The following is a 17,678-nucleotide window of genomic DNA, read 5'->3' as shown; positions in this document are numbered from 1 at the left end:
GCGGGGAGAAGTGACATGGTTTTCCTTGCCCTGGTGTTTCTTTGCTTCGCTCCGGCGGTTTCATTCACTCTGCTGCTTTCACTTAGGCACTGACCTCCAAACAGGCGGACGGTGATAGGGTCACAACCTCTGGATTAAAGGTCAGGGTTGAGAAGTTCAAGTAGCAAAAAGCAGCTTCTGTTTAACCGAGGGACACGGTTCAGAGTCTTATTGTCACTACAGGAAATATTACAGCACAATATGTAGTGGCTGTCTACTATTTTTGACCCCATTAATGGGACAAAATTTACTTTTATGGTTGATAAGGAAAAGAAATTGGAAGGTATCACTTTGATAAGTAATTATCTGGTTTGTGTGAAGGGTTTTCTGACCAATCAGTGGTCTGAAATGTAACCTTGATGGAGTGGAAACCAGAGGTAAAGATATCAGGTACCTGAACCCGATAGAAAGTGAGGCGTTGAGACAGGAAGAGCCTTTATAGTAGAAACGGCTTTAGAGACTTATGGATAACACATGATGGAGTCCCTCCAGTAATCAGTCTACTTTCAGTCAGAATACAAGCACACAATCAGTGGTTGATGGGGATGTCAGCTAGTTTTAGTTTAGATTAGGAGTTAAGTTATTTCCAGACTGACAGCAATCCCTAACACATAACTGACTGAGTGGATAAAATCTATTAGATACAATCTTGTGGACACATAAATAAAGAGATAAAGGACGGAGGTCAGTCCCTTCTCTTGTTTCTGCCTCTGTAACCTGGAAGCAGTCAGCCGGGTCAGGCCAGACAGGAAGCGGCGACCTCAGCCCCTGTTAAGGTGAAAATGGAAACCAGAGTGTAAACAGCTGCTCTGACATGAAACACCTGTCTGCTCACTGAAGAGTACATCAGCAACGGTCTATTACAATGTGTGTGTGTGTGTGTGTTTAGTTTTCACTTCACTTAAATAGCTTTCTTTCAGGCTTCATTGTCGTACTAATAGCTGAATAAAATCTTAGGATCTTCCGTCTTCCTCCTTCAGTGCTCAGCATCAACAAGATTATCACCCGGGCTCATCTGTCTCCTCTGCGCTCCGGCGGTCGTCCTGCTCGCGTGGCGCTGCTTTAAGAGTCTTCGATGTGAGGCGATCTGAATGCTTTAGGTGACTTTTTGTCCATTAAACCGTACCATGAGTAATCCAGAGAGGCCTGCAGAAGCCCTGCGACTTAATGCTCTTATAAAAGATTAGGAAACAGTCTGGATCTGATACCAGAAAGCCATCTGAGGGCAGATAGAATGGAGCACAAAAGTTCTGGTTTGAATAGTTGAAACATCTAAATTTGCATTAAGGAAGCTTGTGGTAACTCTAGTCTTTAATCGGATCCCAGAGACTTGGACCGATGCTGATCATTCATTTCATTTCCTCGCTGTCTGGCTGATCCCACCTGAGATGCAGGACAAGGACAACCCACCCAACATGCACACATCAAACGCCACAGGTTTCAGTTACAGGTCACGCCGGCGTTCTAACGACACCTGACACATGTTGAAACCTTTTGTGTTATGAACTACAAAGAAAGCATCTGCCATGTACGTGTATATCATCCAGGAGACGGTGTAAAAAAACAGGTGCCCTGGAGGCTGCATGGGGCAACTATATCTGAGTTTTGCCATCCCTAGCTCAACCTAACCAACAGAAACATGAAATGTTACGCAGCCAATCTGCATCCCCAGAGGATGAACCCTACTCTTTGGAAATCCTCTGACTTTCCCCACAGGTTTGAGAGTATAACTCGTTCGACGCATGGTTTATGATAAATAACATTCCCATTAGCCTCACATAGCAAATGTGACAGACTGGTGATCTCCTTTGAATGACTGATAGATTGATTTATGCAGTAAAATCAATTGAATTAAACTATTTCAGGTATGTTTTCTGCCTTTATTCATATGATCAATTTCATAATAAGTATATTATGACTGTGACATATTTTCCATGACTGAATGAGGCCGATTGCTGCTGCTGCAAAGACATACAATTACTGGAGGAATATGACGGGTGCTGAGGAGAGAAAAGCTGATTTAAGATGAATGAACAGAAGGAAGTGAAGCTGGGAGGAAGACTGAGGAAGAGAAGGGGGATGTGATTCAGGTGGTTTTGTGGTGGGGGTGGGGGTGCTTATATTCTACTGGAAAAGAGTGAATGAGTAGAATAGATTCTATGGAGGACTCTTGCTCGGTGTCTGTATGGAGAGAAAAGACCATAACTGTGTCAGTGTGTTTATTCAGTGGAGAGTGCCCGGCTCTGCTCTCCAGTCTGTGGGAGCCCCGCAGCCTCCAGCCGGACACTGAATAAGAGGATTAGCTGAGCCCCGGGAGAGCCAGGACATCCACAGACTGTGGGGGTGAGAACTGGTGCCCAACGCCAGAATACGCTTCAACACATCCACCCTGAATCCCTGCCCCTCTCCTGATGCCACGGGGGCGAGGGTCTGGGGAGGGTAGGGGTGGTCTGACTAATACCAACTGCTTAGACAGGACGGGTACGGCAGGTTGATCTGTGAGCAGTCTGGGACACAATGGTAGCTCTCTATCGATGTACGGAGGAAGTCTTTAATGACAAAAAGTCCAGGTGAGCATTTCGGCAGGACACTAATGACGTGTGAAGTTTAACAGTTGGGACATTTGCGAGGAAACATTCGCTGCAATGATAATGCTATCTTTGGCCATGTTCATCTATCTATTGTTCATTAGTTCAGGTGTTTCAAACCAAGACAAGGAACTCAGTGAAAGTGCTAGCTCTGACTGGCAGGCCGAGCTCTGGGCGCAAATTTACCCAGACTGCTTAGTGAATGGGACAATGAGGCAGAACAGCTGGGGCGTTTTACGCTTCTGATGTTTGACCACAGGTCTGATCTGTCAGCAGACAGGGACAGGAAAACACAGAGCTGAAAACCTCTGCTGTCATAACACGTCTCCTTAAGCTACAAGGTGACTGAAATGATTTATCTTTGATGAAATTGTTTTTACTCCATCGTCCACGTCTGGTCTAATGATGGAGTTGGCAGATTCAGGCACAGGAAATGAGGTCTTAGTATAGGAGCGAGTGGATTATGAAGTGTTTAGTGTTGTACTGACTGCTCTCTCTTCCTCGTCTGCAGTACAGCATCGGACCTGAAGCTCGATGAGCTGATGAAGACTCAGAGTCTTCATCTATTTTCAAGCTTTAATGCAAAGCAGCAGTAAAACGTACAGCAGTTATCTACACTTCCCCATTTTTAGAAAAAGCAACACTTCCAAACTTTCTTAGAATAAATGTGTCATAAAATTTCTCTGGCTACAGCTCTGCTCACCAAATCCTCCATAAACACTCAGAAATCCAATGTAAGACCACCAACAGAGAATCAAAGCGCCTTGTCACAGCGCTGCAGGCATTAAATATACCTTAAAATCCCTTCAGTTTGCTTCTGGGAGTGTTACACAGAGGGAAACCACAGGTGGAAAACCAAACTCATCAGCTGAACAGAGAGACTCGGGTTCAAAGTTCTCTTCATCGATCAGTCTCTCTCTTCCTTCACTTGTAACTATAAATGGCAAAAAGACAAAAAGGCTGTGGATTATCTGCTGGCGGAGTCCGTCAGCCCTAAAAGGAGGAAGGAACATGAAAGTAGCAGAAGCCGCAGGGAGGATTTCACTTTTGCACGCCAGGAATGAAGGCAGGAAAACAGAGCGGAGCTCAAAATGGAAATACGGATAGAGTTCAAGTCTACCGATGGTGCAAAATATTAAAATATCGTTCCATTAAAAAAAACATAAATTGGTTCTTCTAGGTATGTTTTAACTAATGCACCAAACCCAGACCTGCAGCGTGTGGACAGAACAGCTGCACCTGATCCAGACCACAGATCATGCTGCAGTCTGAAGGGGAAAAGCACATGTACAACACTGAGGTTGTACATCTAAGAGGTTGAGTTGCACCTCCTCTTGTCAGTCAACACACTCCCATCTGTGTGTGTGTGTGTGTGTGTGTGTGTGTGTGTGTGTGTGTGTGTGTGTGTGTGTGGTCATGGGTTTAACTTTTAATGTCGGTGTCAAGTCTCTGGTTTATATCTCCCGACACCGACTCTGCTGTGATAAGAACTGCTCTCTGGCAGCAATGATATGATGGGTCTCATGGGAAGGCAGATGAATAATGGATCTGACGAGTCTTCAGTTTCCAGACTCTCCACCCTGCAGACAAACAGTCAGCAAACACAGAGTGGTCGTCTGTTTTCAGCGCAACATTCATGCTTGCCTTAGCAAGCGGACAACGACATGAAGGTTGTGTATTGGGAATAATAATACTGCAAAAAGGAGTTCACTAACCAGAGTAAAAAGCTGGACAGAGGTCTTCTCACAAAGATGATTTATTATGAAGTGGTGTTAACTTGAAGCTAAATCTTAGAAACTTAACATGATTGTTGTGAACTTTATGAAGAAAGCCTTAGACTTAAGATTATGAGTACACTGATTACGTTCCGACGGACTCCGCCATCCTACCATCCAGCTGTTGGCATAGCTAATAAATGGGGTGGTCCTGTTCATCACGCTTCAATGACAGTCTTCTCAGTGTGTACGATTACTGATCACAGTTTGTGTGCCAACCTCTGCTGATGATGTATCAATCTCCAGCCGGCCCAAAACCTGTTTCCTCTACACAGATGTCGCCTCCGCAGCCAGCGGCGCCAAACATCCAGAACCCAACCGGGCAGTTTAAACAAAGAACTCTCCATCACAGCGACTTGTTTACAGGCAGAAAAAGATTTAAAGGGAAACTTAGAAGGGTACAGAATGATCTCAGAGACATTTTATTTATTCTAAACCTCAGCTGTTGGCTGTGCCAGCCTCTCGTCCGAGCTGCTGGGGAACGGAATATAAATAAAGGAAGAAAAAAAAAACGCATCTGAAAACACTGAATGTAAGTCGGCATCAGCAACGGAACGGCAAATCCTCACATATACTTTTTAACATTCAGAACTCTTCGTGAGTAACGAAAAGACAGAGCGACCTTGTCCCCCCCCCCGGAAACATTTAGTTAATGGAAGTTGAAAACCGAAACTGAATTCATGTTTTCTCAACTGCAGTTTGAAGCTTTTGAATGAAATAGTGCTTTGAAAACAGAGGAGAGGAGCTCAGACACATGGAGGGAGCTCAAAATAGAACCACAGCCTGTTCACGCTGAAAGCCAGTTAAGGTGGTTGGTCCGTCTGGTTGGGACGCCTCCTGGATGGGATAGTTTATGGACTAATCCAACTGGGAGGAGACCCCACGATGGAGCCAGCACTCCCTGGAGGGGTTACGTAGCCCATCTAGCATGTGAACGCACCAGGATCCCCCCCAGGATGAGCTGGGAAGTGTTGCTGTTTGGAAAGATGTCTGGAATACCCAACTACCCGAACTCTGACAGGCAGAGCATGTACTAAAAAGACCACCGTCGATCAGAACACAAATTTCTCCAGGTTCTACGGGTTTCCTTCCTCACCCAGATTTCCCATGCCGAAAGCGTCTGTTCCAAGCCGAGCTGCGTCGATTCGAGCAGACGTGTTTCTAATCCAATCGTACACACGGTGACGAAACAGTTTGTCAGAGGCCGAGAGAAAAGCTTCTCTCAGAGAAAAAAACGACTTAATTAAACATCGGAGCTGAATGGACGGAGGAGAGTGCCAACGCTGTGTCCCACAGGAAACACTGAGAGGAAGTTAGTAGTGTGTGTGTGTGTGTGTGTGCGTGTGTAAACCTTTTACAAATTGTTTTGCTGTTCAGCCATCTAAAGTAGAAGGAGGGAAGGATTTAAGGAAGGAAGGAAGGAAGGAAGGAAAGAAAGAAAGAAAGAAATGTAAATGAAAGAAACTATCTGCAGGTGGGAGCAGGTCTGGAGACAAACAGCTTTTCCACCTCCATGAATCCGTTGCTGTTCCCGGTGTCGTCATACATTAGGTGACGGTGCCTTGGGGATGACTATTTTGAGGAATGACCTAATTGAATTTAACAGTGGGGGGTGAATGGGGGGGGGTAAAACAAAGGAAACTATGGATTTTACACCATGTCCTTCTTTAACCTTGACACACTCCTGTCAGATCCCAGTTGACTAATTTTGAGACTCTTCCTCCTAATTATTATTAAATATATATTTCATCCATCTCTCTCTCCATCCATCCCTCTATCACTGAACATCCATCCATCCATCTATCTATCTATCTATCTATCTATCTATCTATCACAAGCTGATAAATTATTTTAAATCTACCATTTTTCCCCCATCAAACGCAAACATTTTCTAGCTGTCTTCAATGTGAGTCAGTCATGAAATTAGCTTTTATATCATTGTGACCTAATGATTTTAAGTTGTTTTAAGTTGTGTTGCTGATTGGACGATTTCACACTCTACTTTAGGTAATTTGGAGAACTTTGGGAAGCATTTCCCTCACATTTACTAATGACATTCAAGGACAAATGATTTTAAAGCCCTCAATCTGTTTTACATTAAAAAAAAAAAGGATCATCTAACTTTTGAATGAGTCCACCAGTTATTTTAAACAGGAGTTGAACTTAGATAACACAGCCGTGTAATACGTACACACATTCCTGACAGAAACATCTGGCAGTTACCAGCTCCGGGATTTCAGTTTGTGAAAAAGTGAAAACTTCATATCTGCTTCCAATTAGATCAAACTGCTGTAATTGTCCGACGCTTCACAGACCAGCAGGATTAACCTTTGGCAGCGTTCACATGCCTCTTCCTGCAGACTGTCTTTCTGCAGCAGCTCAGGTGCGTCAGCATTCCCTCCCTTCTCTGGGGGGGAACAGCTGTTCAGACAAGTCTGAAAGGCTTGGAAAGTGACCTCTGCAGCCTTCAGGTACATTTCTTTCTTAACAAACACACATGGCTCAATTTAAGACTTCATTGAAGCTGAAACGGGTCCAAATTGAGATGGTTTTCTGTTTAAATTTAGATGTCTGAGTCAAAATGTTGAAGATGACTCCCAAATTCATCATGGAAAATCTCACCAAACAGCTCTACTTCAGAACGCCACTTTTTATTCATTAAACATTTAAATATCTTGAGAGTTTTTCAAGTTGCTTGCAAAAATTATTTCTTTTTTCTGTTTAAATTATTTAATTTCCAGGTTTAATTATATAATAGAGCACGCTTCCATTGGTCTTGATAAGATGCAGCTTTTACTGTAGCATCTACACATCATTCACTCACAGCTACACTTCCATTATAACAGCATCCTTCGTTTCAAGACTATCATGACTTCCTACATTAAGAAAATATCCATAGAGCCCAAGCCAAGTGTTTAAGGTCATTGCCACGAATAATCTGCATCTCCCTTCTGCTCTTTTGTCTTCCTGTACATCTCTGGAAGTTCTGGAGACATGACATGGTCCTGTACAACGCGACCCCCTGCTACTGTTAGCTTGTAATGTCAGTGATCTAGGAATTTAAGCTCACGCTCCCAACTGCACTCAATGGAGGCTGATCTGGATAAGAGGATCAGACCAATGTCTGAAATGTAAATGTAAATGTTCTGTAAATGCTTGAAAGGCCTTGTCGAGGCCCCTCCAATCCTTTTGTCCACGCCAACATCTGCCTAAAGCGTCTCCAGACCCACCTGTTTAGATCCCTTCCACCAGCCGGTGAATAGCGGAGAATGGGAGTGAATCGCTCCTTGTAATGAAGAGGACTTTGACAAACCCATGTCCTCCACGCAGGCCTTTTTTTGTTGCGGGGGGGTTTTTTTTTTCTCTGCCACTTTTTTTGGGGAGATTTTTGCATTCAGTGGTTTGAGAGAAGAGGGCCAACGAACATCCGAGATCGAAAGGAGACCACACACTCACAGACGGCTGGGGAGTGGAAAAAACAGGGACAAAAGTGGAGGACAAATCAAATGGCTCTCCACCAGCTACTCTACGGGGGCTTCGCTTGTTCTCAGCTGCAGCGGGTCGCGATGTGAGTGGCCCCCCTTTCAGAGGCGCCGTTGGCCACCCGGATCTGCCCCGTCATCCATTACAGTGTTCAGAGCAAGCAAATGCACCAGGTTGAGGAGGAGGGAGGAGGAGGGAGGAGGAAGAGGAGGAGGAGGAAGAGGGAGGGATGGCTGGGTGGCGGTGGTGGCAGAACACCAGGCAGAGACACCAGCAAGACGGTTGGGTAACTAAAAAAACAAAAAACACCCCTCATCCCTCACTCACCCAGAAACGAAAGAGAAAACAATTGAGGAAGGATAAAAAATGTTAGGGGGGGGGGCAATGAGGTGGAGGAGGAGGTGGCGGGGGGGGGGGGTTGCAGACAGTAGGATGAAGGAATGAGGCTCTCAAGGGGGAGAAATGTGGAACAAAAGGGTGGCAGAAGATGTGCAGCAGCACAGAGACGTGGAGAAAGGAGGGGAGAAATGAGAGATTAAGAGCTGAGGCACGAAAAAGTAGCTGGGAAGAAAGAAACGTTCAGATTAATCAGTATGAAGCAAACAAAAAAGGAAAAGACACCTCATCTACGAGGAAATGCACCGCGGGGAAAGAAAGTCTCTCATTAGTAACCAAACTCAGAGAAGCTCACATCAAAACCTCCTTTTTAAAGGTCATAAAACATCTGATGGCCCAATCAAAGAATATGGAATTAAATGTGGGATTATAAACTGGAGCATAATCCAGTTCCAACAACTAACTACACTCAAACTTCGATTTATGTGGTACTAATTCAACTCTATTGAAGGTTTTTGTTGGTGGGAGGAACCACGAAAACCCAGAGGGAACCCAGGCAGATATGGGGGTGGGTGGGGGCAAGAAAAGCGATGGGTGAGGGAGTGATATTGGGAGGGGTGTTAATGAAGACTAATAAATGCAGGAGTGCTGCTTAGACTGCACTCCATCGCTCTGTGAGACCTCCCTCCAACAACCTTGAGGAAGACGAATGTGTGTGTGTGTGTGTGTGTGTGTGTGTGTGTGTGTGTGTGTGTGTGTGTGTGTGTGTGTGTGTGTGTGTGTGTGTGACACACTGCGCTCCCACACTTCTGTTCCAGCTTCACAGTGTGACAGCGTCATCTCCTACTCACCGCCGCCGCCACTGGGACAAATCACACTGCCTTCATGCATCACGCTTAAGCCCCCACACCCCACCCCCACCCCCTACCCCCTACCCCCACCCCTCTGTACAAAATAGCCCCATCCCTCACCCCTCTTTTCTCCGTTGCTCTGCACCCCCACCCCATCCTCCTCAATCTGCCTCCTTACATCGCCCGTATTGCCCCCTTTTCCTACTGTTACAAAACAAATCTCCCCTCTGACAGCACAATTTTTCTGGCCGGGGCAGAAGGGGGTGGCGCGTGATGGACGGGCCTCCTCCACTGACCCCGGTTGAGGACCCGGCTGGTTGTTTCCCCACGTCGCCTCGGCCTCCATTCAGCCGAGGGCCAGCGGAAAGAAAAAGAGGGGCGACTCGAGAGGATTCAAACCAGCGGCCCCTGTGTTCGCCTGAGTGAATGCCGTCGAGCCTAATACCCACTAATCTGGTCATCAAATACCCCCGCTGCCACGACGGGAAATCTGCTGCTTCTTTTTTCTCTCAGACGACCAGCAAAAGGGGACGTCTGCCCCAGTCGAAGCCACTTTGGATAGAGATGGAGGGACTGAACGGAGGGAAGAAAGGGGATAGAAAGAGGATGGTGAGAACCTGGAGGAAATAAAGGCATGAATGGAGGGAGGAGAGGAAACACCACATAAATTGGGTCACCTGAGGTGAACACGGCCTTGTTTGTCTTTTCTCAAACAGAATCCAAATGAGCTTTCACTCTACTCTGAAACCACATTTCAGCTGGATCCCGTTTCTCCGTCCTCCATCCATTTGTTTCTTTCCTGTTTGTGTTGCTTCTTCTTCTTCCAGGTCTCTGTGGTCCAGAACTGACCGACATCACCGGATTGTCCACCTGGATCCTTAATGCTCATCAAAATTCACAACAATTCTTTTCCCATTTTAATCATCTGAAGAGTGATTTCACTAAAACCCCTTTAATAGAATCAGTTAAAGTTTAAGAGGCGGCTCTATCTTTACTGTAAACCCAACGGTGGCCATTCTGCGGTTGGTGCGATGGAGTGGCCGGATGAACGTGGACGCTTTGACATTTTATGCTTGAGAGTCACAACCAGGAGATTTACAAGGATACAAAATATTACACTAGACACCGATGTGGTTGTGTTACACATCACACGTATTCCAGACGCCGGAATCCCAAACTGGAACGGAGCTCTGACAGCACTGGTTTGTTTCTATCTACTTCCTGTCTGTCCATACTGGGACATGGATCACTCCTCTGGTGTTCTTTCTAAAGGATATATTTCATTCTTTCCCCATTAGGTTTTTCTGTCTTTTTGAAGAGGAGGGTGAATTATGCTGTCCAGATTGTTAAGAGCCCTCTGAGACAGTTTTTATGATGTGTGATACTGAGCTACATAAATAAAACTGACCCGACTAATGCAAACACTCTCGTACAGTAATCTGTTCCTTTTGCCTTGGTTGTAAAACTTTTACCTCAGAAAGGAGAGGTTTGTGACAGGAGACCATCAGTCCAAACTGAGCTCAGAGCACGACTTCACCGTTCACAGATATCTTTTGAGGTGACCACACCAACACAAGCCTCCTTTAGACTCCAACATTCAGTCAATGCTTAAAACTGGCCAAATGAACACGAAGGAGGGGCGAGGGCTTTCTTTTTTTCAGGTACCAAACCATCGAGCGGAGATCCAGCCTCACTGGCTCCGACACAAAGGGTTGCACATCACTTCAACTAAAACTGGCTCCGATCAGCTTCTCCCACTAATCTTTTGGTACGTCTCACCCCCTCGAAAAGATTCAACCAAGCAGATCAGTGTCCTCTCTGGCACCGTACCGTCCAGCCGGGAGGGCAAACCACAGGAGGAGGACCAAAAAACACTCCCAGTATCCAGACCCCTAAAAACCCATTCAGACCTGCAGGACTCAGCGGTCAGTCTGTGACTACAAATGTGTAAAGAAAACCTACCAAACCCCATGAAATTCATTTTGAACACCTAAGTTTATAAAAATACCACTAATGTTAGGTAGTTTGGGAGAATATGAAGCAACAAGACTTTTAAAATGTCTCTGTTTTGAAACTTAATAAACAACTACTAGTAAAACAGGCCCTGACTTGGCGAATCGTCCAGGGTGAACCCCATCCCCTGCCTAAAATCACCTGGGATAGGTGCCAGTACACCCTCAAAAGTCACATTCTAACATGAAAAGCTAGACAGTTTTGTTGTCTTTTTTTTGCATCATATAGCTTCGTGAACAAGTACGAAAAGAAGACGAAGAAGAATTGGATCATCTACAATTTCATCAGCAATGGCCAAACATTGGCTGCTGAGTGCCACCTGATTCGATCACACCCGTTACCAAGCCAACAGGAATGAGACTCGCTCAAATATGTACAATGCTCCAAAGACATATGATTACTTATTGCTCTCTAAAATATAGTCTAAAACTTCAGCTCCTGTTCTGTCACTAGACGTTCAGCTGCTATTAAAAGTCTGCTAGTTTGTCTCCTTCAACCAACAAACCCAGAAGATACAACTTTTCTTTCCTACCAACTCCCGAGGGAGGCATCTCCCCCAAATGCTCAGCTAATCTTTAACTGTTTATTGATTAGTGTTGACTCAAACATTAAAACAACTTCTCTAAAGGTGATTATTAACATTTTAGAGGCTCTTCTTTTGATGAACATCTAAAAGGTTTGGGCGACCAGCAGACATGGATCAGATCACTGAGTATTTTTCTACAGTCTGTTGATATGAGGCAGAAAATCAGTCAAACCCTTATTCATAGCAGAACTTCTCTCTTTATTGGATCAAACTCTTTGTTTAAATAAAGATTTCATAAATTAAACACTGATCTTTTAGTCAAATAAATAACACTAAAGTGTTGTTACTGACACAGCCATTATATTAGCATTTGTAACACCTCAGACACACATTCACTGCATCCCTGAAATTAAAAAAACAAACAAACCAGAATCATAAAAAAAGGATGTTTACTTGCTGCTGAAAACGCCTTCTTCAGCATAATCGTCCATCCCTGAAGGATGTGTGTCACTGCTGCTTGTGGAATTATGTGTTTTCCTTTATTGCAGACACACACCTGAGTTAGTTGGGTCTGCGTTAGTTTTGCAGAGACCGTATCTGTTTGTGATGCGTATTGTAGGATCACTGCTGTTGTTGTTGCCAGATATGGAGCCCCTGAATAATCCAGTCACACCACCGTGTCCAAACTTCCCTTTTCATGCTTGACAGCTCCAGTTTCGACCTGATACGTGACGCCTTGTGCCTCTTAAACGTTTTAATCTGCAATTCCAGACTTGGAAAAGAGCAGTGGCGTCGATCATCATCAGAATGAAAGACAATCTACCACCGGCATACAAATAAAAATGTTTCATTGAAGAAAATGTTTTTCTTTTACGTCTCCAAACACACAGAACGCATTACGCACTGCATCTTTGGTCCTTTAAATTACGCAGAGAAAAATACCTCTAATACTAACTAAAATACAAATATGAAGACTTCAGGCAGACTGCTTCTGTTTGCCTGAACTCACTTCCCAGATCACCTGAACCTGCTGCGCAACTTGGCGCAGCAAGTTCCAACCCGTAAAATCGAGCAGATTTCAGGGCTTCTGTGCCACGCAGGGACCATTCACGAAAGATAACATGTCATACCTTGTTGGCAGATGAGGATGAAGTGCGCAGCCAGCAGCAGCCAGCAGCCTGTAGTCTCCATGTTGGGGGGGAAAAACCTCGCAGGGGTGGTAAATAAACAGATGGATCAGGTTAATGGGGAGCAGGTCCCTGGTCAGCCCGCTGCGCTCACAGCTCCATCCTGCTGCGCTCCTGTCCTGCTGCTCGGTCAGTCGGTCGTGGGCTCGATGTCTGATATTCACGATACGGATCCGGGGTCCCGGTGCGTCGCTCCGCTCCGCTCCGTCCGCTGTCATCCACACCGAGTGACTGACTGACGCGGAGCCGCCAGACTGTCGCTGCGCGCCGCCCACAGCCCGCGGCCACACCGGCCTCACTTCCGACACACATCCAACGACTACACTGATGACAGTAGAAGCACTCAGACGTCTATCTTCATTTATTTATTCACTCGTTTATTGATGACCTTTTTTTTTGTTACCAAGATTTAACGTTAAATAGATTTAACGTTGGAGGATGAAAGCATGGAGAAATAAAATGAAGGAAAACCAGGAATAAATGCAGGGGAAATCATCATTTCTGGACTACAAAAATGTTCTGGTTCTGTTTGCTTTGTGTACTTATTTAAATGTAGGCACTCAAAACATGAGCTGTGGCATTTTATATGTTGATATTAATGCCTTTCATAACTACTTTTATAAAATTGTAAATTAACACACACACACACACACAAGAACACAGTTTTGGCTCCATTTTGGTCGTGGGTCAGTGTTGCGTCACGTAGCAGCTGCTGGCCTTGGCTTCACACCTTTAATAGGGTCATGTGATCACACCTTTCTTTCTGTTGAATGCATGGGAAACAACCTCAGTCTGCGATAACATTTTTAGGCAGATCCAGAAGCAGCGGCTGATTCTTGAGGCCTGTTTCACTCATCTCAACTCTGTGTAATTGTTATTTTAAACAGCAAACTGCTCAGATTTTGACAAATGTTCTTCTGTCTAGTTTCTCACTGATGTCTGAGGACATTTCTCCAGCTCCAGTCTGTCAGTATTGCAGACAGACCTCCGGGTGTGGGAGGATGTGTTCCAGCATTATTTATTTCTCTCAAAGATGAAAAAAAAAATTGAAGTGTGTACCCATGATTCATCCTCATCTTTCCTCACGTATTTTGACCAAATCTATCTGAGACCTTTAAATAAAACTCATGAAGACGTCATCGTCATCCGTCATTCTTCCTTCGTAGTTCCCTAAAGGTGAGGAGCAGCAGGGAGTGATTAACACAACACACAAAGTAATTGAGTCTGAGAGGAGTGTCTTTTTGTTTTTAAGTGTGTGTGGTGGAGTTCACAGGCCTCCGACCTCCTGACCCCTGAGAGACACTTCCACCTCTCACACTGGAACGGAGACCGAAACATCAGCAGTGACCCAGAAATCACATATTTCACAATTTTTTTTCAAAAATTTCATTTTGAAGATTTGACAGAAGTATTCTTTGTTAAAAAAATTTATCTCAGAGGATGAGGAATGAACAGGATAAAAAGCAAACAATGATCCTGAAATATTCCTAAAATGATTTTTTTAAATTCAATTTTATTTTGTCTCTTTAATATGTTTTGAGAAATTTGACAGAACAATTCAAATAATAGCTTCTGTAATATTCTGTACTAAGGTTCAGTTCTTGTGCTAGGATTCATTTTGGATCAGAACTGAAGTGCATCAATGTTGAGTCTTAATTCTGAGAGCTGAGCTGGAGTTTAAACAAACAAACAAACAAACAAACAAACAAACAAACAACTGATTTGTTCAGAAAATGTTTGACTGGATCATCCCTGCCAAAATCTCTTGAGGCTCTACTTATTTATTTCCATGGAAGTGAGGAGAACATGTTGCTGCTTGGAAAGAACGAATTCCTCCACACTTAATGAGGTGGACATTTTTCTCCTGCTGACTGGAATTATTATTTCAGGTTGACAACCGGCGCTTCATCCCGACCTCTCAGCGAGTCACAAATGATGAAACATGGCCATCGTGTTTGCTCACAGTAAAGTTTGCCTGAGTTCAGCCCTAAACCACTGGCTCAGATTTTTTTTTAACCTCACAATAAACGACCACACCACCCCCTCCTTTATCTGAGTGAATATATTTGCATAATTTACTCTGGATTATCTTTAATTTATGCAGAAACTGCTTTTCACTTGTTAGTTTGAGTGTTTCCAAGGGGGCAAATAAAATTAGTTGTACTCCCACAGAGCTCCCGTTCATTTTTTTTGTGAGCTTTCCCCAACTTTCAAACTCAAGATGAGAGATTTTTTTCTCTCCAACATGAACCTGTGACCTGAAGTGACCTCTGGAGGGAAACAAACCCACAGTTAATGGTGACACAGTAAAGTCCCTATTCCATTTTAATCAGATGTCTGGCACATTGAATTATTCCTTTTAATCAAATTAAAAAAGAACAAAGAATGTTAAACACAGCGCGATTTGAGTTGAAGATCAGAAAAAATACAAAAGAATGTGTGCATCAAAATTCTCTAGACTGTTCCTTCTTTGGAACAAGACAAAGTCTTCATCAAAGTTTCATGAAAATCCATCAAGTGGTTTATGAGGAACTGTTAGAAATTTAAAGAAATTAAATAATCACAGTTTAAAACTGAATAAAATAAACAGAAAGTAAAATATAGTACACCAGATTCTTTCTACGAGTACATCTGATTTACAGTTTCATAAAAACCAAACGGTTTGTCTAATCCTGCGGACAAACAAACAAACAAACAAACAAACAACAAGCTTTTTATTTTTTAAATTAGTGGTTTAGTTTCATTTGTCCAAACCAACGTGAGCATAGTTGGATCAAAACGTTTGTTTATTGGTGTTTATTTATTACCTATTCCTTCAGGTAGGCATCAATATTTTTGACCTTCAGGCCGACGACACAAAAGCAGCTCCTCCATGTCTGCGTCATCACAAGCTCAAGAAATGCTCTGTAAGCGATAATACGTTTCCTTCTACAGAGGTAGAAAAAGCATCAGGAAACACCCTTTTTAAATCCACACACAGGTTCCACCCTCGGATGATGTTCCGTGGGAAAATGCAGCGGCCATTGAGACGGACGGACAACAACAAATTCCCCCAGGGGATGGTTCCCATGGTGTTTTTCAGGACATCAGATAAGCACATCCAGGTTTTTTTTTTGTTGATAAGTTTTTAACCCTTGTTTGACAAAGAGCTCTTCAGTTCTGTCCGGCCTCAGGTTAATGTGTGTGTCGACACACTCACACACACAAAGAACACTTAGAATCAGATATAAGAAAACACAGAAAAGAGTCCAAGTGGATGGTTGGATGTTTAGATGTTTGTATAAATATCATCATTTGATGCTCTATCTGGACTGTAGTGTCAAAGAGCTGAAGGGTAATGGATGGATGGATGGATGGATGGATGGATGGATGGATGGATGGATGGATGGATGGATGGGTTCAGACCATTAACAACACTGGTGGAACATGTTGTCATATTGAGGATAATCCCCCACACCAGTACTTGGATTGAGGTAATGAGGTCATGTTATACAGAACAGACTGGGTGTCATTAAAACCTCCCCTATCACCATTACCCCCCCCCCCCCCCACACACACTGCTACATAATATATGACCCCACCCACACTAGCAAAGAGGTCAGAGGTCAGAGCTGTGGAGCTGGTTCAGGGCCCTCTGGGCATCATCATCGAACCAACTCAGCGATTCTGTCACATCACCGAGGGCTGGTCCAATCCAGGGGTCAAGTTCACTGAGCGCGCTCAGAGAGGCGGGGTCACATCTGCTTCCTGTTAAACAGTTAACAGCTCAGCCACTTTATGATTAACAAATGCATTGATCTGAGTATCGATCAGGAATATAATAACAGGTCACGATGACCCATGATGCTCCACTGCTTGGCGCAGCTGGAACCAGATCCAGTTCTGAGGGAGTGACTGGGAGGTTGTGAGGATGTGTTGCAGCTGGAGCTCTTCTGCTCCCGATAAAAACACGCATATAAACAAAAACACTATATCTGCTTCTTCTTCCGGCCTGAACGCTGATGGAGAGATTCTGATGCGACAGATCAGTCGTTCGGGGTTTAGCGACGATGCCGTTAGCGCACGTCTGCGACCTCTGATTGCTTTCTAGTTGGATGTCAAATGAAGGTGGAAATAGATGTCTGTTGTAGCGCATTTAGGAGTCGTAACCAGCGTTCTTTAACTTCCTGTTACTGCCTCTTTTAACCCAGCGTGTTTACTTTCTGCTAAGGCCTTGTTGATTTAGGTGATGGGAACCGGCCGCTCTGTGCTCCGTCCACTTTGATGTCGGTCGCCATTGTTGGTCAGACTTTGCATCGAGGCCGACTGGTTGGTTGGCAGCCATTGAACCTTTGCAAAGATTAACTGTTATTACCGGCGTCTTTGTGCGTCCAGGCTGCTCTCTACATACCAGCGGCAAAACAAAATGCTCCTCTCCAGTGGAGGAGGCTTCAGAAAACAGCAGGTCCAATTCACTTTTATCCGCACACTGACGAGAGTATAAGAGCACTAAGTGGTCTCTCAACTGATAACAAGTTCCCTTTTATAATAGAAGAGGTCCAATATTCCCTGTTTCAGCCGGCACCACCACACACTCACAGTCACACACACACACAATGGGAAAACTTTCTATTCTGGGACAGACAGGGTCACAGATCACCTTAATAAAGAGGCATGAATGTGTTGAGACACTTCTACATTCACTTCAGCTATACAGTCTCTCCTGACTCTCCTCGTACTGTCTCCTGCAGCACTAATGAGCTTTGCATTCAGCCACTCATTCATGCAGGCCTGCTTGTATTTGAAACACATGGCGAGTTAAGCACTGCCAACACACGTGACCTCCGACCCCTGCCGCACACCATCGCGACTGCTGAGTTGAATCTGGTGGGAGAGAAACT

At 44.3% G+C, this 17,678-nt stretch overlaps 1 protein-coding gene across 4 annotated transcripts in view; it reads right to left on the bottom strand.

The window, feature by feature from the left end:
* Nucleotides 1-13,012, bottom strand: part of ptprz1a (protein tyrosine phosphatase receptor type Z1a) — a 46,787-nt gene extending 33,775 nt beyond the window's left edge. For all 4 annotated transcript variants that reach the window (XM_068313380.1, XM_068313381.1, XM_068313382.1 and 1 more), the window contains exon 1: nucleotides 12,742-13,012. In XM_068313380.1, coding sequence (XP_068169481.1) covers nucleotides 12,742-12,802 — 61 coding nt within the window. In that variant the 5' untranslated portion in view covers nucleotides 12,803-13,012. The remainder of the gene's footprint in view (nucleotides 1-12,741) is intronic.
* Nucleotides 13,013-17,678: the final 4,666 nt, after the last annotated feature.

Source organism: Antennarius striatus, chromosome 4, assembly GCF_040054535.1.
Source record: "Antennarius striatus isolate MH-2024 chromosome 4, ASM4005453v1, whole genome shotgun sequence".
NCBI classification, from domain to species: Eukaryota; Metazoa; Chordata; class Actinopteri; order Lophiiformes; family Antennariidae; genus Antennarius; species Antennarius striatus.
This window is presented reverse-complemented; position numbering and strand designations above follow the sequence as displayed.